General features: G+C 70.6%; 1 protein-coding gene and 1 non-coding gene across 2 annotated transcripts in view; both read left to right on the top strand.

Moving 5' to 3' along the window:
• Window positions 1-22,925, top strand: part of NSD2 (nuclear receptor binding SET domain protein 2) — a 42,491-nt gene extending 19,566 nt beyond the window's left edge. The window contains exons 6-22 of the mRNA XM_028503806.2: window positions 587-731; window positions 3,100-3,218; window positions 3,611-3,692; window positions 4,896-5,020; window positions 13,163-13,294; window positions 13,731-13,854; window positions 14,671-14,871; window positions 15,484-15,663; window positions 15,856-16,012; window positions 16,137-16,342; window positions 17,298-17,401; window positions 18,384-18,653; window positions 18,871-18,987; window positions 20,961-21,102; window positions 21,268-21,374; window positions 22,120-22,324; window positions 22,621-22,925. Coding sequence (XP_028359607.1) covers window positions 587-731; window positions 3,100-3,218; window positions 3,611-3,692; window positions 4,896-5,020; window positions 13,163-13,294; window positions 13,731-13,854; window positions 14,671-14,871; window positions 15,484-15,663; window positions 15,856-16,012; window positions 16,137-16,342; window positions 17,298-17,401; window positions 18,384-18,653; window positions 18,871-18,987; window positions 20,961-21,102; window positions 21,268-21,374; window positions 22,120-22,324; window positions 22,621-22,892 — 2,688 coding nt within the window. The 3' untranslated portion in view covers window positions 22,893-22,925. The remainder of the gene's footprint in view (window positions 1-586; window positions 732-3,099; window positions 3,219-3,610; window positions 3,693-4,895; window positions 5,021-13,162; window positions 13,295-13,730; window positions 13,855-14,670; window positions 14,872-15,483; window positions 15,664-15,855; window positions 16,013-16,136; window positions 16,343-17,297; window positions 17,402-18,383; window positions 18,654-18,870; window positions 18,988-20,960; window positions 21,103-21,267; window positions 21,375-22,119; window positions 22,325-22,620) is intronic.
• LOC114489981 lies at window positions 20,732-20,855 on the top strand. Its single transcript, XR_003683929.1, has one exon.
• Window positions 22,926-25,766: the final 2,841 nt, after the last annotated feature.

A 25,766-nucleotide genomic window follows, 5' to 3' on the forward strand; every position in this document is an offset into this window, starting at 1 on the left:
GTGGGTACTGTGCGGTTTGGGGGTTGCCCCCACTCTGGGGGGGGTGTCCATGGGGCCGTCTGTAGTGAGCCCTGTGCCGACTCGGACCGAACAAGTAGCTGTGGTCGCCACAGCCCCCACCGCTCACGGGGCCGAGGGGCCCCAGGCGCCGGGCCGCCCTGGGCGAGGACGCAGCTCTGGTGCAGGGTGCCGGGCCCCAGGGGGCTGTGTCGGGGCCGAGGCTGGGCTGGGCCCGTGTCACGGACCCGCGTGCCCACGATCCCCCACCTGCTGAGCACCCGTCTGCACGACACTTCACAGGACAGCGGCACAGACGTCTGAGCAGGGTCCCCACTGGTGTCTGTGGGGTGTGCGGCCTGCTTGCCCGAGCGACGGCTCGCTGCCCGGTGCAGAGCTGAGGGGCGGCCGGGGCGGCGGTGCGCTCCCGTCCCAGCGGGGGCGGGCAGGGCCTTGCTCTGCGGTGTGCGGGGGGTGCCCTCGGTGCCCTCGGTGCCCTCAGGGCCTCACGTCGACTTTCGTGCGCAGGGAGGCCCGGGTGAGGGTCGGGTGCGTGGCCGCCTCACCTCTCCCTCTGCTGTGCCCACAGGTGGTGGCCGAGCACCCGGACGCCTCTGGGGAGGAGATTGAAGAGCTCCTGGGGTCCCAGTGGAGCATGCTCAGCGAGAAGCAGAAGGCGCGCTATAACACCAAGTTCGCCGTGCTGGCCCTGCCCCCCTCCGAAGAAGACGCAGGTAAAGGCAGGGGTGCGGGGTGCACAGGACGGCGCCCCTCCCCCACGCTGACCCGCGGGGCTGCGCCAGCCGCCAGGGTGCGCGGGGCCACAGAGGGCCACCCCTGCTGGCTGCGTGTGCTTACTCAGTGTCCCGAGAGCTGTTCCCTGCGGTCCAGCCGGCCTGCGGTCCCTCTTGTGCCCGCGCAGACTGGCGGGGTCAGCCTTCAGGCCTGTGTCCCGGGGAGGCTGCGCCTGCGCCCCTGGTGGGGCCGGTGGGCGGGGCCCCGGCCCCAGGGGCTTTCTTGGCCTGTTGGAGAGCACGCAGGGCGGGCGGCCTCCCGGCCGTGTCTGGGCGGTCAGTTACAGCGCAGAAGTGCCTTGGCTTCGGGCAGCAGTGCGAGAGGGACGGCTGACCGTCTGCGCTCTGGGGGCCCAGCAACGCTCCTTATCTGCCTGCTTGGGCATGCTGCGAGAAACGGGCTTTAAAAATTTTTTAGTTTTAGAGCAGGGGAAAAGGAGGAGGAAAGGAAGGAAGAGAAACGTCGATGTGAGAGAAACGTCCGTTGGGTGCCTCTCGCACGTCCCCGTCTGGGAGCCTGGCCCACAGCCCGGGCGCGTGCCCGGACCGGGACTTGAACCCGTGACCTTTCGGTCTGCAGGGTGACACACAACCAACTGAGCCACAGCAGTAGGGACGGGAAACTGACTTGTGAAATTTAAAAGCAAGTGCAACGTTTGGGTGTCAGTTAAAAACACAAAACACACCCTTGGCAGTGTGGCCCAGTGGGCGGGAGCATCGTCCTGCACACCGGAACGTCACAGGTTCAGTTCCGTGTCCGGGCACAGGCCTGGGTTGCCGTTTTCGGTCCCCAGTCAGGGGTGTGTGTGGGAGGCCACCAGCTAGTGCTTCTCTCTCTGTCTCTCCTCTCTCTCTCTCTCGAGTCAGCGTGCGTGTAACAGTCAGGGTGACGCAGAGAGCGCTGCATCTCTGCAGGCCTGTGACCGACGAGCTTTGGGGGGGCCGACTGTGACGTGTGCCCAGGGCCCCTAGAAGGGGAGGGGCAGCCCGAGGGGTGTGTTAGCCGAGTGCCCAGTGGGGCAGGGAGCCCCCTGGGGGCCTCTGCGCGTGCACACCCCCAGACAGCCGTCCCTCTCGGCGGGCGGGGTGCCCTGGCCCGCCACATCGACCGTCTCGCGACCCCGATGCCGAGTCTGGCCCAGTGCCTGCAGTGGGCGCCTCGAGGTGGAACAGCGGGGGCGCGTGGGCCCGGTGTCTCTTGGGGGGGGGGGGGCGAGGCAGAGGTCCGGGCCGAGGCTGCGAGTGCGCTGGGTCGGGCAGGAGTGCGTGTCCCCACTCAGCCCTCGGAGCGGCTCAGAGCGCCCTTGGAGAGCGCGTGTGGCCGGGACTGGGCTGCTCTGGGGCGCTCCGGATGGTCAGCGGGCACTTAAGAGCTGGGAGGGAGGCCAGCCCCTGCCCCCGAGGGCGTCGGCTGTGGGCGCGTCTCTGGAGGCCCCTCAGGCTCCCTGTCCGAGACCCCGTGCTGGCAGCCTCGACCAGCAGCACAGCCACGGTGTCCGCTGCCCCTCATCTCGGTCCAGGAGTCCAGGCGGAGCTGTGCTGCCACCTCTGCCAGGACCGGCAGCGCCTCCTCTGTGGGGCGGGGAGGCTCTGGGGTTGCTGCTGTGGCGGGGTCGGCGGCCCCGGGTGCCTCTGCGGGCGGGCGGGTGGGCGGCCATGTGGGGGCCAAGCGGGCCCGCTGCCCACTGCCCACAGCCCTCTTCCCAGGGGCCTGGTGGGAGCCCAGGGACCGTGCTGCCCCCTGGCAGCCAGCGAGGTGCTCCGCCCGGCCTCGGGCACGCTGGACATCACGTCACGTGACCGTGCGCTCTGCCCCGCCCCAGCGCCCCGTCCCTGAGCGGCGCTGCCCTCCCGCGGGCAGCCAGGCCCGTCCGGGCTGAGCCCCGGGCCAGGGAGAAGGTGTGCGTCGTGGTAAACCTGGCGTGCAGGTCAGACGTCCCTCTGTGTGGGCGCCCCAGGTCGGGGGTCCCACGGGGCACAGGGATGTGGGGAGCACAGCCCTGCGCCTGCTGCTTTAAGGGAACGCGTGACACAGAGCAAGCTGCGTGCGTGTTCAAGTGCGGCCTGGGTTCCACTAGTCTTCGAGTGTTTAGGAGAGGGGACTTTTGAAACACCGGACGACACTGAAGCTGAAGGCCCTACCTAGCCCGTGGGGACGTACTCAGAGCAGATGGCAGTCTCTCGGCTCCGGCCCAGACCGGGGTGTCCCAGTGTCCAGTGGGACCGGTGCCGGGTGGCCCGGGAGCCCGCAAGCCTGTGGGCCGCGGCCCGGGCGGTGGTTCATGCGAGTCCCCCCGCGCCACCGCAGGCTGCTGCCACGGGAGGAGGAGGGCCCAGCCGAAGAGGACACAGGACCCTGCGGGGGACGCCGACCCTGAGGACGTGCCCCGGAAGAGGCTCAGGACTGACAAGCACGGCCTCCGGAAGGTACTTGTGCGGGGCTGGCACTGGCTCGGCCCGGCGCCGCTTTCGGGCTTGGGCAGCCTGCGGGAGGGCTCTGCCCTCTTGACCTCGGGGGAACCAAGGGGAAGTTTGGGCGGCACGCTGAAAGCCCTCACCCCCCGGCAGGCCAGGCCAGGCCAGGCTTGGCGAGGCCCGGGCAGTGTGGGCGCCGGCGGGGGCTGGGCAGGGCGGCTGTCTGGTCGTGGGGAGAGTGTGAGGCTGGGCCACTGGCGGCGGGTCCCACGCGCTTCCCAGCAGAGGGGTTTCCGTCCGCTCCTCCCAGCTGTGTGAGGTCAGGCTGGGAGCCGCTTCCTTCCCCTTCTTGTTCTGGGGTGCCCTCCTGCACGGTGCTCAGCCAGTCTGTCTCTCCACCACAGAGAGAGACCTTCGCCGACAAGCCGTCCCGAACAGGCTCCTGCAAGGCCCTGGAGGCGGCCTCCTCCCTGAAGAGCCAGGCAGGTAATGTGGCCGTGTCTCCGGGGGGCTCCTGGCAGGTGTCCTGGGCCGGCGCCGGGAGGGGGCCGGGCTGGGGCGGGGCCTTCAGAGGCCTCAAGCCCTGGGGACGCTGGGCAGGTGCCAGGCACTGGTAGGGCAGCCGTCCTCATCCTCGGCTGAGTGCTCGGCTGAGCCGCGTGCGGCCGGGGCCGCCCTGCTGCCGACTCCCGCGTGGCTCCACTGCCCGCACAGCAGAGCCGTGGGCCCTGGCCGGTGGCCCAGTTGGTTAGAGCACCGCCCCCGTACGCCACGGTGGCCGGGTTGATCCCCGGTCGGGGCCTGCTTGAGCCTCAGCCAGGGGCGCGTCGGCAGGTGGGCCGGCACACCCACGCGCGTCTCTGACACCGACAGAGCGAGGGGGGGCGGGGCTGAGCGAGGGGGGGCGGGCTGTGCTGGGGACCAGGGGGGCGCGGGCCGGCGCGGCGGGCTGGTCGTCGCCGTCACACCCTGCGCCCAGCGTCTGGGCCTCCACCCGCGTGTGGGCAGGCCGAGCGCTGCCGCGCTGCCCCTCCTGCGCGTGGGGGGTCGAGCTGCAGGGGGTGTGAGCCGCGGCCCTTGGGTCGGGGAAGGGAGGCGCATGGGCTGTCCCCCGGTGCGGCCGTCAGGCGGCTCTCGGGGGCGCCTCCGCGTCCGGCTCTGAGGCGGGCGGGGACGACGCACAGGGTCAGGGAGCGAGTGAGTTTGCGGCAGCTTGGGCTGCGTTCTGTCGCCCGAGGCGCCGAACTGGGCTGTAAAAGTCAGTGCGACAGCCTCTCAAGAAAACCGCTGGTGAGCAGCTTGAACACGGAGTGGGCGTGCGGTGCTGGAGGGGACGGCTGCCCCCACACGCAACGGTGGGGCTGTGGGCACGCCCAGACCGCAGGCCTCAGAGGCGCACACGGGCCCGTTTGCGGGGGCCATGGGTCTGGGCTTCGCGCCAGAGCCCCGGCAGGGCTGGGCGTCCAGGCGTGCATGGAGCCCTGGGGACCCAGCGGGGGCCCCACTCGGCCCGTTGTCCTGCGGCCCGCCCTCGCCTGTGCCCGGGTTGCCCACGCGAGCACCGAGGCCCTTGGCGGGGCACGGGAGCCGCCTGCAGAGCCCGGTGGCTCGCAGCAGGAAGGGGGCTGGGGGCTCACGTCTCACGTCTCCTGCGCACTCACGGGCACTCACGGGCCCCTTGTTTTGCAGCAGCAAAGCACCTGTCGGACGCGTGCAAGCCCCTGAAGAAGCGGCACCGGGCCCCCGCGGCCGCGCCCCCTGCGCCCGCGCTCAGCAAGAGCTCGTCCCCCGCCGCGTCCGTGACCGAGAACGAGGTAAAGTAGTAGTGGCGCCGGCGGCTGCGGCCTCCGCACGGAGGCCCTCGCTGGCCCGGGCCAGACCGCCTCAGCACGGCCTCGGGCTCTCCACGAACGCAGGCGAGTTCCAGGCTCTGCGAACTGTGCACGCCGCGACGCGGACGGAAGCCCCTCCCTTAGTCTAGTCGAGCACTCGCGACGTGAGGACTCGCACACGGCGAGCGTGAGACCCCGGGCCTCTGCGCTGCCCGCGGGGCGGTGCTGGCGGGATGCCGCCCGCGGGCCGCCCCGGGGGACGAGGGCGGGGACACGCTCGTGCCGTTGCTGTGGCTTCTGGACCGCGGCCCCCGAGGGACGCGGCTGGGGGGCTGCGGCCCCCCTCGGCCTCCGACTCTGGCGCTCATTGAAGCGGGAGCGTGGAGGCGAGCCCGACCCGGCCCGGCAGCGGCTCCTGAGCTCTCGGCCTGCACGGCAGCTGAGGCTGTGACTGTCGTTTGCCGGACGCCTAGACTTCGCCAGCAAACCTCCGGCGTGTGCCACGTGAGGAGCGAGAGGCGACGCAGCCTCAGAACGCAGAGCCGACGCCTTTCCGGTCCAGAGGGCGTCCGGGCCCCCAGACGCCAGTGACTCCCCGGGGAGGCTGCTTCTGGTTTTAGCTCCTGGTTTTAGCTCCTGGTTTTAGTCCCTGTGGTTCCCTTTCCCACTGTAGACGGGGTCCTGTTTCTGGGGTGTCGGCAAGGAGGCGCTGGCCTGGGGCTTGTGCGGTGCGGGCAGCGGGGCGGGGAGTGGACAGCCCCCCCCCCCGCCCTGGGTCGGAAGGCGGCGCCTCTGCCTTGTCTCTCTGCCGCGGTCCCCAGCAGGACCGGCGTTCTCCTGCGCTTGGCCGGCCTCGGCTCTCCCTCTCGTCCTGGCGTGTGAGGGTCTTTAGTCCCCCAGGTCAGAGGGGCTGTGAGCACAGGGCACTCCTCTGGGGGCCTTCCCCGGGGACCCGGGCCAGCGGGGCCGAGGGGAGCGGCTGCCCGCGTGTGCAGGCCGGGCCTTTCTGACGGGTGTGGGCGCGGCGACATTGGCACGACCGGGCACATGGTCAGCGTTCTCCGCTGAGCCCCAGGAGCCTCCTGAACACCAGAGGCACATCCCCTACAGAAGGTTTCCTGTCCCTCGTCCCACAAAGCTAAATGGAAAGGGGCCTGCGGTTCTGAACAGGAGCACCACAAATAAAAGGTTTCCGTTCCACAGAGCCTTGTGGCAGAGTCGGCTTTTCAATGGCTCTTCTCGCACCGCCACGCTCGGGGGCACGCGTTCAGCCGGGTGTCCCTGCACCCCCGTCAGGCACAGCCGCCGGGAAACCGCTGAGGCTGCTCGGGCCCCCGTCCGGGCCCCACGGAGCTGTGCACGCACCGGGGCCGCTCGCCTGGGGCCGGCGTGGGGGCGAGGGGGCCTGTCGTTCGTTTTAGGGAGCCAAGTCTTTGCAGCCCAGACGCTGGTCCTGAACTCGGGAAGCGTTTTGGAGCTGCCAGGTGTCACAGACTGTGTAGCTCGGGGAGGGGACGAGTAACCGCAGAGGCTCGTGGCAGGCGCACCCCACAGCCGCCAGCTCTGGGAGGACTCACAGCAGCGTGGGGTCTGCCCCCGGTCAGGGCAGGGCCCATGTCCACAGCGGGGCCCCTCCTGGAAAGCCTGCAGGTGTGCGGGGCAGCCGCCCACGCAGCACGTCACAGAAGCACATACAGGGCCGCTTGCCGGCACGGGCCACACGGAGGGCCCCAGGGCCCGGGAGGCAGAGCGTGGCGGTGTGAGCCCCCTCCCGCCCACTGGGCCGCGGCTGGTGGGGTCTGAGGCCTCGGGCTGCAGCCGGGGGCTTCAGACCGGCCCCTGCTCAGGCCCCATGCCCCTCGCATGTCTGTGCTTTTCCTTCCCTTCACCCTTGACCCAGCGAGCATGCAGACAGGGCGGGGCTTCAGCACACGGAGGGTCCTGTCGAGGGTTAAACCCTTCTCGGTAGGGCGTGCGCTAGGCCACGCTTGGGTGGGGCCCGTACCGCATGGGCACCGGGCGGAGACGGGGGCGCAGCGCACGGGCGCGACAGAGGCCTGTGGGGGTCGGTGTGACGGAAGTGTTTCTGGGACCTCTTTCTCACTCCCTCAGGAGGGAGGGAGGGAGGAGGGAGTTACTTGTTGGCCTTCTCTGGTGACAGCTTTTATGGGAGCCCCCGTCGGTCAGGTGGGACTTGGCTTCAGCTGCCCTGTGCTGCTCTCAGCACGGGGCGGCTCCCCGGGACGCCTGCAGCAGGCGCCGCGTTGCCGACACGCTGGGGGCACGCCTCACGGGCGCTGTGGGGGGGGGGTGTGGTGTCCTTTTCTTGGGCGCGCGTACACACACACACACACACACACACACACACGGGGAAGAAGGCCTGACACATTCTGAGACCGAGGTGAGACACCCGGCCAGGCCATCACCCCGGCCCCTCCTGTCTGCGGCGCACGCTGCTGGGCCAGGGCTGCCGCAGGCGTCCGGGGGAAGGGTGCCCCCGGCCAGGCCGGGCCGGGCCCCCGCGGAGCACCAGTCTCCTCCAGCCCGTCACCCACTGGGCATTTCCTGACAAGCGCCAGCGCCGGCACCTTCTGAGCCAAGAGCAGACACGCTGGACAGAGACACGCTGGTCCCCGCCCCTCGTTGCCGGAGGGGCAGCCGGCACCGCAGCCCCGCGGCTGGTTTCCGGCACGGGTGGCAGCAGGGCCGTGCAGCTGTCTTCTCACTGGACAGGCTCCCTGTGCCTCTAGGCAGGGCGACCATGGGCCGTGCCGTCTGCGGTGGGTGTCGTCACGGACCGGGGGGCCTCCCCCTCCCGCCCGTCCCACAGAGGGGCTCCCTCCTGGGGGCCGCCGGCGTCCCCCCCGGGACTGCACGCCGCGTGCCAGGGACGTGGTCTCACACACCCTGGGCTGGCGGCGTCCCCGGACTCTGCGGCGTGTCCCCGGCCGTGGGAGTTTCTGCCTGGCACTCGTGTTCCGAGCCTTTACTTCACGTGACGCACGCCAAGCCCCTCCGGTGCCTGGCACCTCGGGACGACGCAGGGGTTGGCCCCGTGACAGCACGGTTCTCACAGCACAGCAGTGAGGTCACTGCCACCCCGTTCGCACGTGGAAGTGTGAGCGTCGTGTGGGCGGGGCTGCCCCCTGCACGGGGGCGAGGGGAGCGCACATGGCGCCCCAGGGCGGGGCCCTGCCCAGCAGCGGTCTCGGGACGCGGGGCCCTGACGTGCGGTCCCCAGAGAGCCGGGCGCCGACCGGGGAGTGCGGGCACGGCGTACAGACGGCCTGGCAGGGCGCAGCCGCTGGGAGCGAAGGCTCATGCGCGGGACCGCGGGCTCCTTCTGAAGCCGCAGCCCGGCGTGTTCGGACCGCGGCCGGCCGGTGAGTGGCGGGCGCCGTCCTTCCCAGCGGGTGGGGGGGGTCCTCCGGGGAGCTGGGGAGCCCGCAGAGCAGTGTGAAGTTGGCATCAGCGGAGGTCTTGGAGTGGGGGGCCGGGGCACACAGCAGAGGTGTGCAGGGCTGCTTAGCTGGGAGGGTGGCTGCGGTGCAGGCAGGTGTGCTCGGGGGCTGCAGCGAGGGCCAGTCACACTGGCCCAGGTCAGGGCTGTCCGCTCCGGTGGCCAGCGGCGGCCTTGCTGGGGACTGGCACCGGGAGGCCCGTGGCCGCGGGAGGGGGTAGGAGGCTCTGCGCGGAGAGCTGGCGCGGCTCGCCACACGCCCCGGAGCCGTCGCGGCAGCGCGGGTGTGCCCCGCCGCAAGTTGGGTGGTGGGAGCTGCCTGGTGCTGAGACTCGCCCCCCTGCCATGGCTCTGTGCGGCGGGGGGGGGGGGGGGGGGGGCCTCTCCTTCTGGGCAGGAGGCGCTTACCCGAGTCTAGACTGCGGCCGCCGCAGCGTGGGGCGGCACCTTGGTGAGCCGAGTGCAGGCGGTCCTCTCTCCTGGGGGCTTCGCTCCCAGCGGACCCGGGTGCCTGTCCCCCCACAGTTGTGGGTTTCGCGGCAGGCGGTCCCGGTGCTGTCGTGGGCCTCCTGCCCGCCGTGCCTCCTCCTGGCTGAGAGGCCCAGGGGGAGCAGGTATCCCCAGAAGCCAGCCAGGGCAGTCCCATGGGCCTCGGGCAAGGGCGGCCTGCTCTCCCGGCCTGGCCCTGAGCCTCCAAGCGGCACCTGCACGTGGGCGTGCGCTGCAGTGCTCGGGGGCGGGGCGAGGGCACAGCCTCCCCCAGGGCTCTGTGGCGCTGGGGGCGTTGGCGGTGGGGCACCGCAGAGGCAGGGTGGCGTGGCGGCGAGAGGCGCTCGTCGGGGCTGCGTTGGATGCGCCCGTGGTCTCGCCCGGGACTGGTGCCCAAGGGTGAGGAGGGCGGCGTGTGCCGGGCAGCGGGCGGTGGACGCTGGCTGCCAGTCTGTGTGGAAGTGTGAGGGAGAGGAGGCCGTTGGTCAGCATCTGGCTCCAGCCCCCGGACGCGCCCTCGGGAGGGTGCTCGGCCCAAAGCCTGGCGTGCACCGGTGCTGGGCCCGCCACGGCCCGCGACACCCCGTCCGACGGGGTTGGCGGGGCGGAGGGCGCGGGTCTGCCCGGCTCCCCCCTCGCACACTTCCCGACCTCACGCACCCCGGGCTCAGGCAAGCCCCTCTGCAGCGCCAGCCTCCCCACCGGGGGTCCTGGCTGGGCGCCAGCGTGCGCAGCTGGGCGCCGGCCCTGCGGGCCGGCACGGGACTCGTGTTTCCTGCTTTGGAAACCAGGGGTTGCGTCACCTCAGGCGTGAAGACTCTGTGAGCTGGAGGCGGGGCTGCCGAGGACGGCGTTCGCCTCTGAGAGGCGACCCCAGGTCACGGCCTCTGGCGCGAGGGCTGAAGCGTCGCGCTCTCGTTTGAGGACGGCTCTCGAAACCTCTCACGCCTGCTGGGGGTTTCTGAGCCTTCCTGAGGAGCTGAGTTGAGAAGCTGCATTTCAGGGTCAGGGGCAGCGAGACTGGTTCGGCTCCTGCTGACACTCTGCGGCCTGAGCTGGACCCGGGAGGCGGCCGGTGCAGCGGGACCGGCTGCAGCAGGGGCGGGCTGTGTGCGCGGCGACCCCCCGCTCCGCGTGTCGTCCGGTGCCGGGCAGCCCCAGCCGGACCTCGGGGGGCACCTTTGTCACGGGGTGGGCCCACGCAACGCCCACGTGTGTAGCTTCCTCCTGTCCTGCACGCTGTCCTGTTTCCGACACACAGCTTGTCCGCGTGTAGTGTGAGGCGCACTGACCACGGAGGCACGGGGCGTCTCCCGGAGCCGGCCCAGCTGGCTGTGCGGCTGCCCTCCAGTCTGCCCTCCAGCGCCCTCTGCGCTGCGGCCACAGTCGGGCGGCCAGGGCAGGGTTCTTCAAGGGGCTCGGGTTCTCTGTGACCAGGGCTGGCCCTGGCGCACGTGGCGGCCGCCTGGAGGGGCGGGGCTGGGCAGGGCAGGGCAGGGCTCGGACGTAGCCTGGGGTGGCGAGGGGCCGCTGGCGAGGGCCCAGCCTGCGTCGTCCGGAGGAGCTGCGTCACTAAAACCCGTGGGCCATGAAGGAGTCACTGGGAAGGTGGCCCCACTCCCCTGGTGTGTCACTGGGACGTGCACTCCAGGGACCTGTCTGGGACCAGCCCCGTGACCCGGGGCTGGTGCGGTCCTCGCGCACAGGGTCCCCATATGCGCGTCCAGATCGGGGGCGGGTGGGGTGCGGGGGAGTTCTCCCCGGCCGCTCTCTGCGGAGGCCCCACGCACACGCCCAGCGGTGCCGGGCCACGGGGGTGCCGGTGGCTCGAGGTCGCAGCTGCCTTCCAAACGATGTGGGGCTCAGCTGGGGGAGGGGTTCGCTCTGTCAGAGAACCGAGCCTTCACTGCGTCCCAGCACCCGAGGCGGCCCGGGGGCGCCGCTCCCAGGTGCAGCAGCCCCTCAGGGCCGCATCGCCTCCAGGCGCCGGGCCCAGGTCCCCGAGTGCTCTCGGCTGCAGCCTGGGACCCTGTGGTGTGTGCGGGAGGCTGCGCCCGGCGCCCGGCTGGGAAGGAGCGTGGTTCTCGGGCGAGGAGGGGAGCCCCGCGGGCGGGCGGGCGGGCGGGCACCTTGTGGAGAGCAGGGGGGGCGCCGCTGTGTGGCGGCGGGGAGCCTTGGGGGTTCGCGGCAGTCTGTCCCCTCCGTTGCCCCCGGCCCTTGTCCCAAACACGTCCTGTCTGGCGTGGAGCAGCCCGCAGAGGCCCTGCACCGAGACGTGGGGCTGTGTGGGGACCGTGCGGGGGGCTGTCACTCTCACACACGCACCCCGCGTAAGTCCTGTCCTCTGGGGCGCACGGAGCCCGCGCTGCCGCGGGCCCGGGCCCCGTGTGCGCGCCCCTCCACCCCCAGGGCCGCCCGTGTGCCCCCGGCGGCTCACCTGCACGTGTACCTGTCCGCTCCTCCGACGCTCCGCCCTGTGGGAGCTGCCGATGCCTGTGTAAACGTGAATAAAAGGTGCTGTTCCTCCCTTTGGCCCGCTGGTCCGTGTGTTCTGTCTCTCTCCGCGCACTCTCCCTCGAGCGCGGCAGCCGGCTCCAGGCACGGGGAGGGAGGGCTGGGGCTGGCGGGCGGGCGCTGGGCGGTCTTCCGTGGAGCCCCCACGGGGGCCCTTGGCTGGGCCCGGTGGCGCTGCCAGGGAGGCCGCCCCTAGGCCCCCAGGGCCCCGCAGCCCCGGGACGGGGCCCTGTCCTGGCCCGCCCGAAGGACACGTGGGAGTTGAGCGCAGGGCACTTCTCTGGGGGTCCGTGTTCGGGGGCAGGAGGCGAGGTGACAGGAGGGCCCACGGGCCCCGGCGACCCCGTCTGGGCCGCCCCGTGCAGACCGGGCCTCGCCACGGGGGGGCCCTGTAGCCCAGGGCTCCTTCACGCTGCTCCTCCCCCTTCCTGGGAGACGCGTGGGGATTGCCCGCAAGGCCGCCCTCCCTCCAGGCCTCACTGTCACAGGTGTGCCAGACAGCAAGCGTGCGGGGCGGGGCCACACCTGTGTCCCTGCAGCCACAGACGCTGGCCAGAGCAGCAGGTCCCTCCAGGCACGCCAGCCGCTGCGATGCTGACTCTGTCGGCTGGGCCCAGCGTTCCCTCTTTGTCCCTCTCCTCCTCCTCCTCCTCCTCCTCCTCCTGCTCCTCCCCCTGACGCCGACGAGCTGGACCTGGAGACGGGTTGCTGAGTGGGCAGGGGGCGGGCGGTCCTGGCGGGCTGGGGTCTGGGGTCTCATGTCTGAGTGTTAACGTGGTCCGCTGTCCACGGCTCGCTGGGCGGGCAGGAGGCCCGGCACACAGGGCGCCCCGTGGTTCTCGCGGGACAGGAGACGGGTGACGTGTTGGTCTGGTGGAGAACCCTGCTGTCAGCCCTTGCCGCACGCCCGACGAGTGCTGCGGGCTCCAGTCTCACCCCCAGCAGCCCCCACTGGTTCATAAGAGGGTTTTCTGATCAGAGACTGACTGACTCCTGTTTGAAGACTCGCTGGTGCGACCCCTGAGGGGCCCCTGGAGTGGGGTGCAGGGAGAGGGTGTCGCCCGGTCGCTGGGACCCGGGAGCGGGAGCCACCAGCCGGCCGGAGTGCCACACCCGCCCCTGTGGTCTCGGGCCGCCCCGCCTCTTCCCGGTTGGGAAGGCGGGCAGCGGGCAGAGGACGCGCAGGGCCCGCCGCGGCCCGGTCAGCCGTGTACGACGCACTCCCGCAACACGGAGTCTCCGGCTCAGCAGCCGCAGACGGCGGGCCCCGGTGCGAAGGCCCCTGGTGAGCGCACCGCGGCTCTCCGAGACGCGCTCGGGGTCCGTGTGTTTCTCTGTAAGTAGCCGGCCCGCCGCCGGCGGGGCCCAGAGGCCACGGCGCTCTGTCCCAGCCGGTCGGCGGTCGCCCCCGGGAGCACGCTGGGCTCTCGCGGGTGTTGCTTCGTGGTTCAGGAGCACTGAGGGGACACCAGCCTGCTCCCTCACTCGTGTGCACGCGTGGTGAGCGTCACGTGGAACGGAGTCCGCGTCCGAGCGCCTGCCCGGCTGGTCGACGCGCTGCCCTGTCGGAAAGCCCGCTGGCGTGCGCGTGGCCCCGGCCCGGCGGGCCCGTCCCGGAGCGCCCTGCGCCGCGTGAACTGTCGTCCGCCTCCGCCCTGCAGGTCTCGGACGGCCCGGGAGACGAGCCCCTGGAGTCCCCGTACGAGAGCGCCGACGAAACTCAGACCGAAGCGTCCGTCTCATCCAAGAAGTCGGAGCGGGGCGTGGCTGTCAGGAAGGAGCACGTGTGTCAGGTGAGGCGGCCTGCGCAGCCGGCACCGCCCCCTCCCGCCGGGGCGTGTCCCCCGCGTGACGGACAGGCGCACGCCTGCACACGGGCTCGGGAGTGCGCAGGAGCGGGCGGGAGGACCGGGGGGGGGGGGGGCGGGGAACACGCCGGCGGGTGGGCCCTGGGGTGGGCAGCGCACCCGAGACAGCGGCCCCCTCGGCTGCCGCGGGCGAGCCTGCGTCCGACAGGGCTGTGTGGGCGTGCGCCTGCCCTCAGGTCTCACCTGCGACCGCCCCAGGCGGTCCCGTTGCTGCCGCCGAGGGGTCCCTGTCTGTGCGCCGTGGCCTGCCGGTCCCCGGGTGCCTGGGGCTCCGACAGGCTGTCCGGTGTGCGTGCCACCCGTCCTCGGGGGAGCCGCCATGGGGCGGGCTGCGGGGCCTCAGCCGTGCCGTGCCCTGCAGGTGTGTGAGAAGCCCGGCAGCCTCCTGCTCTGCGAGGGCCCCTGCTGCGGGGCCTTCCACCTCGCCTGCCTCGGGCGGTCCCGGCCCCCGGAGGGACGGTTCACCTGCAGCGAGTGTACTTCAGGCAAGTGCTGTCCCACCCTGAGCTGCCTGGGCCGGCTCCCAGGCCGCTGTCCTGCCTCGTCCCACCCTCCCCCCCCAGCTTCCCCGCACACCCAGGGCTGGGGCCACCTTTCCCTAGGTGTGGCCAGCGGGCAGGCATACCTCCGGGGGGCACCTTCCGTCGGGTGACAGGCGTGAATTCTGTTGAGGGCAGGAGTCACTCGGGGTGAGCCATGCAAGGCGACGGGCAGCGTGGCGTCCTGTGGGCGGTGGCGCCACGGCTTGTGCTGGGGCTCGCCGGGGCGCAGAGCCCCCCGCCAGGCTGCAGCGTGAGCGCGCTGCACACTCGTCCCCGCGTGGCCGGGCTCCTGCTCTGTGGCGTCGGCTCCTCTGGTGCCTGGCGGGGCTGATGGAGGCCGGCGGCGCGTCGGCTGTCGTGGCTCACCTGCCGCCTGCCTGGCTCCCGGCTCTCCTGGACACAACCTGGGTCCGGGGCGGCCGCATCTCCCAGAGGTGCCCTAGGCTGCAGCCAGCATGGGCACCTTGCTGGGGAGCAGTCCTCCACGCGGCTCTTCACGTGTCCAGCTGCTGTGCTCAGTGGGAGAGGGAGAGCCCTCCTTTCCTGGGGTCCTCGCTCCTCTCTGCTCCTCGCCCCCCAGAGCGGCCGCCCCCGGGCAACTGACCGCTGGACGCAGGGGAGCGGGGACGGACGGCTCCGTGCAGGGAGGGGTAGGGGCGCTGCCGCCCCCGGGCCTGCCTCCCAGAGCTGCTGCCGCCTGGGGCTCGGGCCGCAGCTGACCCTGCTCTCTGTCCCCTCGGCCCCCTCCACCCCCGCCAGGGATCCACTCCTGCTTCGTGTGCAAGGACCGCCGGGCGGACGTGAAGCGCTGTGTCGTGCCACAGTGCGGGAAGTTCTACCACGAGGCCTGCGTGAGGAGGTTCCCCCTGACGGTGTTCGAGAGCCGGGGCTTCCGCTGCCCCCTGCACAGCTGCGTGAGCTGCCACGCCTCCAACCCCGTGCACCCGCGCTCCGCGAAAGGTACGCACCTGCAGGGCGTGGCCCGCACGCCCTGTGGCCGCGGCGGGGCGGCTGCCGTCGGCCTTGGAGGAGCTGCCGCTTCCCTGCCGACTTGGCTCGGGGGGCGTCGGGGTCCCCTGGCAGCCGCTCCCTGCGTGTCTCCTCTCCCCTGAGGGTCGCCACAGACCCTGACTCCAGAGGTCAGGGGTGGCACCTGTCAGTCCCTTGGGTGGGTCCTGCCAGCTTTTACCTCAATGGTCCTGCAGGCGCCAGACGAAGATTTTAGAGTGCAGTCGTTTCTGCCGCTGTCCGTGGGGGCTGCGGCGGGAGGAGGGCGGGCTGCTGGGCCCCGGGGGGCCTGCGGCCTGCCTGGAAGTGTGGGGGCTTGCACCGGCACGGGGCGGGGGCGGGGCCAAGCCTGGGGAGCCTGGCCTGTGGGCCTGAGGGCCGTCCCAGGCAGCTGTGAGCCTTCTCCCGGGGCCGTGGGCTCCGGGGCGGTCGTCAGGCGCTGCCGCCGGCCTCGTCCTGCCTCGGTCGGGCACTCCGTGTGCCGGCTCCCGGACGTGTGGGGGCCAGGCGCCCCCTCGCCCCCCGCCCCCCGGCCTGGCCCTCAGTGTGTCTCTGCCCGTCCAGGTAAGATGATGCGCTGTGTCCGCTGCCCCGTGGCCTACCACGGAGGGGACGCGTGTCTGGCCGCGGGCTGCCTGGTGCTCGCCCCCCACAGCATCGTCTGCGCGGGCCACTTCACCGCCCGGAAGGGGGCGCGGCACCACGCCCACGTCAACGTCAGCTGGTGCTTCGTGTGCTCCAAAGGTGAGGCTGGCGGGGTGTGGCCGCGCCAGTCCCTGCGCGTTCACGGGCGGCATCCCCGGGTTCGCCGTGGCCGTTGAGCGGGCGCGTGTGGGCCGTCGGTGGTGACACGTGCTCTTGCGCCGGCGTGCAGACTGCGGTGGGGGGCGGCCGCCCGGGCCGGGCGCGGGAGGCTTAGCGCCCCCTCCGTTGCAGGGGGCAGCCTGCTGTGCTGCGAGGCCTGCCCCGCGGCCTTCCACCCGGACTGCCTGAACATCGAGATGCCGGACGGCAGCTGGTTCTGCAACGACTGCAGGGCCGGCAAGCGGCTGCGCCACCAGGACATCGTCTGGGTCAAGCTCGGGAACTACAGGTGGGCGCGCCCGGGCCGAGCCCCTGCCGTCCGCGCTCACACCTGTTCTTTTGCTTTGCAGCCTCGGATGCGCTGTCCCTCCCGCTGAAGAGTCTGTGAACCCTGTTTTTAATATTTATAATAGATGGTGGCCGGCAGAAGTTTGCCATCCCAAAAATGTCCCCCCAAATATTCAGAAAATGAAGCACGAGGTTGGAGAATTCCCTGTGTTTTTCTTTGGGTCTAAAGATTATTACTGGACGCATCAGGCTCGAGTGTTCCCGTACATGGAGGGGGACCGGGGCAGCCGCTACCAGGGGGTCAGAGGGATCGGAAGAGTCTTCAAAAACGGTACGGGCCTCTCCGGGCGGCGGTGGGCGGGCGGGGGGCGCGGCGCTAACCCCCGTTCCGCGCCCTGAAAACGGGGCTTCCGAGGGACACCCGCGCTCGGCGCCCTCGCGGTGCTGTGACTGAGGGGGAAGCAGTTCTGCTGCCTGGTGGAGGCGCTGGCCAGAGAGAGACTGTTCGGTGCTTTTGTGACATCAGGTTGCGGTTAACGCTGCGACAGCAAAGCACTAACGCCTGTGGGGGGATGAGCGGGCATGTGCAGAGGCCGCCTCTCGCTCAGGGTCTGTGAGGGGGGGACGGGGCGGGGTGGCGCGGGGCTGGCCTGCTTCCAGACCTCAGTGTGGGCGGGTGGGCGGTGCCGTCAGGTGACCGGCGGGAGAGGAGCGGGGCTCCAGGGCTGCAGGAGGCTCCCCCAGCACGCAGCTGTGCAGGAGAGCTCGCCGCAGGTCCCGGCAGAGGGCACCTGCAGGGCACAGCAACCACAGAGCCACGGCCGCCCCGCTCGGGGGGGCTCTGTCCTCGGGTCCTCGGGTCTGAGGGAGGGTGGCAGGCGCCAGAGGGGCCCTGAGGAGCCAGGAAGCCGTGTGCGATGCGTGCTCGCTGGGCCGTGGCTGGGCCAGCCTCCTCGCCTCCAGCCTCCCAGCGAGAGTCTTGTGGAGCCCCGAGTGGGGACCACCGCCCGCGGCCGGCCCCACGTGCCCCGTGCCAACACCCGACACCTTGTCGGGGTGACAGCCGAGGGGGTGGCTGTCCCGAGTGCCCCCGACAGAGCCCGGCCCGCGGGGCCCCTGGAGCTCTGCTCCCTGTCTGAGGAGGCGGCGGGCCCAGAGCACCGCCCACGGCGGCACGCCCTCGTTCACGCCAACCGGCAGCTGCACGGGGCGGCGAGGGCACGGGGCTGGCGGGGCAGGTGCGCGTGGTCGCCAGAGCCTCTGATGGTCTTTCCTCGGCTTTCCAGCGCTGCAAGAAGCCGAGGCTCGTTTTCGTGAGATCAAACTCCAGAGGGAGGCCAGGGAGACACAGGAGAGTGAGCGAAGGCCCCCGCCCTACAAGCACATCAAGGTGACCTTGGACAGCAGCAGCCAGGAGGCGGGGTGGGGGCCGGCCAGCGGGGCGAGGTTCTGCCTGTGAGCTCGAGGCCCGGCGGCCAGGCTGCCTGCAGCACACCGTCCCCGAGCGGGGCGGTCAGCCCGGGCCGGTGCCCCGCAGGAGCCCCCGAGACAAAACGATGTGCCCGCCGCCGAGGGCGTGGCGAGCAAGGGAGGATGGGCCCTGCCTGTGGGCCTGTGCCTGCGTCTGCTCCGTGGGAGCCCCCCCCCCGCCACGCCGCCCGTGTGCACCGAGCATGTCCCCAGGCCCCATGGGTGCTGGCGGGGGGTGCTGGCCACCCTGCAGCTGGTCATAGGCTCTGCCGCGCTCCTGCTGCCAGAGTCTCGTGCAGGGGCGGCATGCGCCTAGTCGCCTGCGCCGTGCCGGTTTGGGAGGGTTCCCAGAACCGGGGCCGGGGCCGGAGGCGTGTCCCTGCTTGTCCCGTCAGGTGGTCCTGGGAGCCACTCGCTCCTGTCCGCTCCGGTTCCTCTCCGGTTCCTTTTTGGTTTTCTCTGCTGCCCTATTGTGGGGCCACTCCTGGTCCGTTAGCCACACACGGAGGCCGTGCACGGAGCCGGAGCCTCCTGTCCCCGGGGGCGCCTGTGGGGACTCAGTCCGGAGGGCCCGACAGCCATGGGCTGGGAGGCGGGCGAGCTGGTCAGGGGGTGGCCGGCACCCCTTGTGCTGAGCTTCTGTGTGTCTCCCTGTCACACCCGCCGGCTAGATTAAATGTCTGTTGCCCCGTGTACGAGGACACAGATGCTGTGGCTGTGCCCAGGGGGACTTTGGGGGCAGGGCAGGCTGCACCAAGTGCAGCCCCCGCTGAAGCCCCAGGGCCCGGACCGTCCGTCCTCGGCTGCACGGGGCTGGCAGGGCGGGGTGGGGCGCCTTGGGGGGTGCGGGCCCTGGGCGCGGTCCCCGTGTGTGGGCTGAGGCAGTGCGCCCGTCCCCGCAGGTGAACAAGCCGTACGGGAAGGTGCAGATCCACACAGCCGACATCTCCGAGATTCCCAAGTGCAACTGCAAGCCCACGGACGAGAGCCCCTGCGGCATCGACTCGGAGTGCCTGAACCGCATGCTGATGTTCGAGTGCCACCCGCAGGTGTGCCCGGCGGGCGAGTCCTGCCAGAACCAGTGCTTCAGCAAGCGCCAGTACCCCGAGACCAAGATCATCAGGACGGACGGCAAAGGCTGGGGCCTGGTCGCCAAGAGGGACATCCGCAAGGTCAGCCGGCCCCTCGGGTCCCCGCGGGTCTGCACGCGAGGGGACCGGCGTCTGACCGTGTCTGGGTCGGTGCGGCCGCGGGGCGTCCCCAACGGTGGTCCGCGGCGCAGAGCTCTCGAGCCCCTTGCAGCCCGCCTCCGGCTGGGGCGTGGGGGGGGGGGGGCGCACTCCTTCGCGGGCCGCGGGGGCAGCCGAGTCAGCGCGCCCTCCGCCCCAGGGGGAGTTCGTGAACGAGTACGTGGGCGAGCTGATCGACGAGGAGGAGTGCATGGCCCGGATCAAGCGCGCGCACGAGAACGACATCACGCACTTCTACATGCTCACCATAGACAAGGTAACGCCGCCGTCCCCCCTGCCCCGAGAGAGCAGAGTGACACCCCGGCCGTCCCGGCCCCTCCCCGTGGGGGTGGCGGGGGAGGCTGTCCCATTAGAGCGGAACCCCCACCCAGAAAGGAAGACAGCAGGCTGGAAACCTGGCCGGGTTCCAGAGTTGAGTTTAAACCACCGTGTGTCGCCCTGTATAACGCGCACCCACAGTTTTGACCCACGCTTCCAGGAAAAAGTCTTTCACTTTAGTTTTGTAACTCCTTTATTCACTTGTATGTGGAGACAGAACAGGGTATCTTACTCCACGGTGTTGTTTTGCACACAGATACCGTTACTGCTGTCCAGAGTCACGCTTTAAGTGCACACGCGCAAGCGGGAGGGTTAAAAAGGTCTGCGTAGACAGTCAGCACCACCCCCGCAGCAGTGTGCACCCTGGTCTTCCCCTCAAAAACGGGGGCAAACACTGTGCATCACACACGGCAAAGCACGGCACCTGTGCCATGAGCGGCGCCGCGGCGCCGGCGGGACACTCGGGCCGCCTGGTCGGGAAGCCCACGAGGGAGGGCCCGCACCGCGGGCGTCCCCATGGGGTTGGGAGGCGGGTGTCCGTGGAGGAGGCTGCCAGAGCAGGGGCCCAGCCGAGGACCTGCCGCGAGGCAGAGACTGTGGGCGGGGCCTGGGGGGGCGCCTGCTCACCGTTCCTCGTCGAGAGGCGGAGCCTGGTGAGGGCGTGCACGCCTGAGGACAGCAGGCGGGCACAGCCGGGTCCTTGGGAGTGGTCGGCCCGTGGCTGTGGCCGTGCCCCCCCCACCCCCCGTGCGTGAGAGGTGCCCCACATGGGGTGGGGGGGCGACGCCCAGAGCTGGTAAAGCAGCCTCGAAGACCCTGAAGCTGCTGAGTGAGGCAGGTCTCGACACTGGGGCGCACACGGAGACAGTGCCGCACACCCTGCTGGGGAGGAGCCGGGCAGAGCGCCCGGGCGGCTGGGCTGGGGCGTCCCCGAGTCCTGAGAGGCGTGGCGGGGAGGCGCAGGGCCGCCTCGGTCACGGGGACAGAGACGCGGCCTCGGCAGTCACGGGTGGCGGCCGGCGAGTGTCCTGCGCTCGAGTCCGGGGCCCTCTTGCTGCCACAGGTGGGGCGCAGGGGCTCCAGAAAGCATAGTCAGTGCCGGGGCGTGTGCAGGCGTGTGCGGACGGCTGAGCTGGCCCACGAGGCCAGGGAGTCTGTAGGTGCCGCGATCTCCCTGCTCGTCTGTCCTCACCGCAGGCGTGACTTTGCGTCCACTCACGACTGGCACTTGCTGGATCCTCATTCCGGGTGCCAGGCCGCCCCAGAGCGGGGACCCCAGTGCAAGCGCGGGCTCTGCTCCAGCCCCCTTTCCCTGCGGCTGGGTGGAGCACCCTTGGGCTGTTGCCGCCGTCGATGCGGGGCCCTCGTGCCCAGGCCCCTGTGTCTCAGCAGGCGGACGCCCAGCTGGCTCCCTCCACACTGCTCCTGCCGGGCCCCTGGCCGCAGGACAGGCCGAGTCACAGCAGGCGGGCGGGGCCCAGGGTCCTTCCTGGCCGCGAGTTCCCAGCTGCTCACGAGCGTGGGCGCCTTGCCGCCTGGCCAGGCCCGCGTGTCGAGAGCTGCGTTTGTGCTCCCCGCCTGTCCGTCCCCATCCCCTGCGAGTGTGCGTGGGGGTGCTGCCGGGGCCCACCTTCCGCGTCCCGGCCCCTGGATCTGTCCCTCAGCAGGTGGGCTCCTGCCCCAGGCTCCCGAGGTCCGGTCCTGGCCACGTGGCCCCGACCCGCCCTCCTCGAGCAACAGAAACTGGACTGGATTGGGGGTGCCCTGTCTCAGTGGACACGGGACACCACGGTTTCCGGTGCTACACGGGCTGCCCGGCCGGGCTGCGGCCGCAGAGGCCCTTCTCAGCGAGCGGAGGGCCGGGCGTGGGCGGGGGTCCCCGCTACTCGAAACTCGAGCTGTGCCTTCCAGGACCGCATCATCGACGCTGGCCCCAAGGGCAACTACTCCCGGTTCATGAACCACAGCTGCCAGCCCAACTGCGAGACCCTCAAGTGGACCGTGAACGGCGACACCCGTGTCGGCCTCTTTGCCCTGTGCGACATCCCTGCAGGTACCGGCACCCCCCCCACCCAGGCCCAGGCTCTGGCTGGGGCGGGAGGCGCTGGCGGGGGGGGGGGGGCGGGGGTTGCAGTTGTGCTTTGTCGGGAGCGCCCGTGTCCTGCGGTGTGCCCGCACAGCCGTGGGGGTCCCCACCTGGCACGTCTGCTCTCCCCAGGGACGGAGCTGACCTTCAACTACAACCTGGACTGCCTGGGCAACGAGAAGACCGTGTGCCGCTGCGGGGCCCCCAACTGCAGTGGCTTCCTCGGGGACCGGCCCAAGGTGAGCCCCCGCCCCCAGGCACGGCCCTGCTGGGGCTCCCGCCCGGCCGGTCCGGGCCGGACGGACAGGGTGTGGTCACAGCCAGCCACAAGGCCCTGCACCTCCGGCCGTGACCCAGCCGAGTCCCTTGTGGGCCCGGCGTCCCGGGGCTGCCCATCAGAGTCCCTACAGCAGTCGCCTGTCCCAGTCGAGGGCCAGGGCCCCGGTTGGTGTGGTCGGGGCCACAGCCGAGCCGGGCTGCGGGAGGGTCTGGGGCCTCACCCGCGTCTGCCTGTTGCACTGAGGACCCGGGCCGGTGGGTCCGTGGCCCCTGCTGTGGTGCAACTGCACCCTGACCCGGGCACGGCTGCAGGGACTGCCTCCCGGTGGGGCCGCGCTCCGACACCGCGGGAAGGGCCTCCGCCGCCGGCGCCACCGCTCCTCTCACCCTCCCCGCCCGTGCTCAGCTCGGCCCCTCGGTCCCCGCGGGCAGGAGCCCCAGTGTCCTTGGCCCACATGCCCACCGGCAGGTCTGGGCGCCGGGGGTCTCGGGCTGCCGGGAAGGGTATGCGCCTGTTTTGCTTTCTGGGTTCGACTGTCTCCCTGTGAGGAAGCGGTTCGGGCGGCTGTGGTTAGGGTCCCCCCGCTGTTCCCACGGGGTCCCTACTCTTCCGACGCCAGCTCTCCGCAGGCGCCCACGTTCCCACGGGCGTGTGGCTTCCGCCCACGGCCTTTCCCGTGACCTGGGCTCCACTCTCCGTTCCAGACCTCGACGGCGCTCGCGTCCGAGGACAAGGGCAGGAAGGCCAAGAAGAGGGGCCGGCGGCGCCGGCCCCGCGGGGAGGGGAAGAAGGCCTCGGAGGACGAGTGTTTCCGCTGCGGCGACGGCGGCCAGCTGGTGCTGTGCGACCGCCGGGCCTGCACCAAGGCCTACCACCTGGCCTGCCTGGGCCTGCGCAAGCGGCCCTTCGGTGAGTCCTGGCCCCGGCTGTGGGGGCGGGCGCCGCGGGGAGGGAGGACGGGCGAGACCCCCTGGGTGCAGCGGTGGGCGAGGGAGCCCCGCGAGGGCGGTCGGACACGGTGTGAGACAGAGGGGCGTGTTGGGACGGCGGCAGGTGACGCAGCCGGGGGAGCAGGCAGGTGTCCTGAGAGGTGTCTGTGGGGGGTGCCGCGCCCTCCCCCGCTGACGCGGGGCCCTCGGGGCGGACGCAGAGTCCGCGTCCCCCCCGGCCGGGCCCCGCCGGCTGACCCGCGCGTCTCCCTGCAGGGAAGTGGGTGTGCCCGTGGCACCACTGCGACGTGTGCGGCAAGCCCTCCGCCTGGTTTTGCCACTTCTGCCCCAATTCGTTCTGCAAGGAGCACCAGGACGGGACAGCCATGGGCGCCAGCCAGGACGGGCGGCCCCGCTGCAGCGAGCACGACCCGGGCGCGGAGTCCGCCGGCCGCGCCCCAGCCGCGAAGCCCTGCCCGGAGCCCGCGAAGCCCAAGGGGCGGCGGCGGCGGCGGCGGGGCTGGCGGAGGGCCACGGAGGGCAAATAGCTCGGGGGGCCTGGCTGGGTTGGGGGCTGCCCACCGCGGCCCAGGGCACCTCCATGGGGACGGGGGCAGCGACGGCCCCCTCGGCCTCCCTGGGGGCGCGCCCGCCACCACTGAGCCACCGGCAGCGCCGCTGCCTCTGCACTGACCACCCCGGCCGTGCGCTCGGGGGCGGGGCGGCGCTCGCCTGCGACACAGCATTAGGGCCACACTTGAATTGCGGGGGGAGCCGCGTTCCCTCCCCCGACTTTTAGGTCCCAGTTACGATTGGAATTTCCTGGCACATGAAATGGTTTTATCTTGCCCGAGGCGTGTAGAGTAGCTTGTTCTCTTACGGAGGGTCCCGGGCCTGCTTCCTGCGGTCCTCACTCGGGGGGGCCCGGCGGGCTCGCCGCGGGGAGCGGCTCGGACCCCGCATCCCCTGGAAGCCGTGATTTTGATCATTATTTTTGCTTTTATGAAACAGCTGTATTTTTTGTACTAATGTGAAATTTTTCCTCAAAACGTTCCTCTTTCACCGTAGTGAGACGCTGTCCTGGCAGTGGTGACAGTGGCAGTAGTTTAAGATTTCTGAGTCGTTGCTTCTCCGTAGACGTGGCCCGAGAGCCACCGCCGGGCCCGCCTCCCACCGCACTGGGCCCTGGCCAGCCCCCGGGGAAGGACTGTGTACCTTGTCATTCGACTTCTCTTTAGTGGTTTCTTGCCTTTATCCTCAATATATTTTTGCTAAACTTGTTTCACGATTACCACCGATTGAGCCGTGTATTTACTGTTGCGCCCGAGTCCTCCCCCCCGCGGGCCTCGGCTCGGACGCCCGCTGAGTGCTCTCCCCGGGGCCGGGCGGAGACCCAGAGGCCGGAACTGGCCGTCTGGGCTCATGTGCCCTTCCTCACGCCGTGTGGGTCTGTCCACGGAGGACAGGTGGGCTGGCCGGACGCGCTCAGCCAGGGCAGCACCTGCCCGCAAGGCCGCTGGGGGTGACAAACTTCTAGAAAGTACTAAGTTCTCTGTGGAAGATGTGATTCTTCTTTTCCGGGGTTCCTCTTGACCCTGGGAAGTTCAGAGTCCCCTGAAGAGGGGAGAGCTCCCCACTGGCACCCACGTGTGCTGAGGGAGGCCTGCCTGTCCCTCTGTGCAAAGGGTGGGGGCCGCTGGCAGCAGACTCCCCTTTTCTGACCTCCTCTTCCTAAAGCCACACGAGCAGGGCATCCGTGCTGCGGAGAAGCCCCCGCCGCTGCTCTCGGGCGCCGCTGCGGAGGTCTCCCGTCCGTCTCCCTCGGGCCGTTGGGCCTCGGATGGCCAGATGGCCCCCGGCCTTTCTCCTCCACTCAGTGGGCTTGTGGCAGGGCTGGCGGGGACAGCGTCTACCAGGCTGTGGCCGTCCCCTTGGCCCGCCCTTCGTCCACGCCCCTGGACAGAGCAGGCACACGGGGAGCCAGCAGGGAGAAGCGGGAGCGTGCCAACTGCTCCCCGGCGCGGCCCAGTCCGCCTGGAAACGCCCCTGCCCGAAGGGACATTTGTCCTGGGGGAACACTGGCTTGACGTGCAGGCGTCCACTCCTCGTGTCCTCAGCTGGGACGGGCCCCAGCGGATGGATGCAGGCAGCCACGCACCTGTGTCTGCGATGTGGGCACAGGTGGCACCCAGGGCCCTCGGGGTCACAGCTGCTGTAGGGGGGCCCCACTGCGGGCCAGGGTCCCCGTTTTTTTTTTTTTTAAAGAGAGGAACATCAGTGTGTGGTTGCCTCTCATGTTTTCCCCCTCTGGGGACCGGCCCACAACCCAGGCACGTGCCGTGACTGTGCATCCAACCAGCGACCCTCTGGCTTGCAGGCCGGTGCTCAGCCCACTGAGCCGCACCGGCCAGGGCTCACTCTCGTCCTTCCGAACCAGCTGAGGACGTCCGTGCTAGCCACACCACCAGAGTGGGTTCTGCAGGGCACTTCGGGGAGCAGACCGACTAACTTATTTTTGTATTTGACAGTAGTAAAATCTTGTGACTTTTGAGTCACTTTGAGGTTTCCAAATTTTTAAATGATCTTTCTGAAGGAAAACAGAAAAAACATTTCCAGTACGGTTGCTCTCTTTCCAAACACCGTTAAATTAATGAGCAAATGACACTAACTTTGAAAATCTGTAGGAAACCAGTTTACGAATCTCGAGCTGCACCAAGCTTTTGGAGCAGCCGCTGAACGTGAGGGTCCCCTCTCCCCGGGCCAGCGGGTGTGGGGGGTCGCCCTCCAAACCCCCGCTTCAGCCTGCTGTCACTAACGTGAAGCACAAACGAGAGAACTGCCCCGAACCTCAGGGCTCCTTGGGGTCAGGCGCCTGTGCCCACGTGTGTGGTCACACCTGCCGTGCCAGCCCTGGCCAGGGAAGGCGGGTGTGGCCCGTGGCGCTCGGCGAGGCCCGCCCGTTCCCAGCCTCCCCAACCCCCCCCCCACTCAGGTCTGTGCTTCTGACGCCCGTGAAGTATTCTCTCAGTGGCTGCAGTCCTCGGCGCCCGCCCGCCCCAGCGGCCTCTTCTCGGTTGGAGACCCCCGGCCCCCCCCCGGCGCGCACGCCGGTGAACGCGAGTGCAGTGTCTGCCGCGCCCTCCCGACCCCCAGCCCTGGGAGTCCAGCTGCCGGCCGGTGCCTGGGCTCGGTGCACCAGGCGGCCAGGCCCCTCTTAGGGAGCCTGGGTGCCGCCCCCAGTCCCGGCAGGCTCGGGAGCGTGAGCTCACTGCGGGGTGGGGGCACGTGAAGTGTGGGCCCGGGAGCCACTGGCGCTGCAGGGGCACCACTTCCAGTGGGACGCTGTCTGGGAAACTGTGTATTTTTATATTAAAACCTCGTTAAAGGCTCCTTCCTCGCACCTGTTTTCTGTGGGGCTGCGT

This window comes from Phyllostomus discolor, chromosome 1, assembly GCF_004126475.2.
Source record: "Phyllostomus discolor isolate MPI-MPIP mPhyDis1 chromosome 1, mPhyDis1.pri.v3, whole genome shotgun sequence".
Lineage (NCBI taxonomy): Eukaryota > Metazoa > Chordata > Mammalia > Chiroptera > Phyllostomidae > Phyllostomus > Phyllostomus discolor.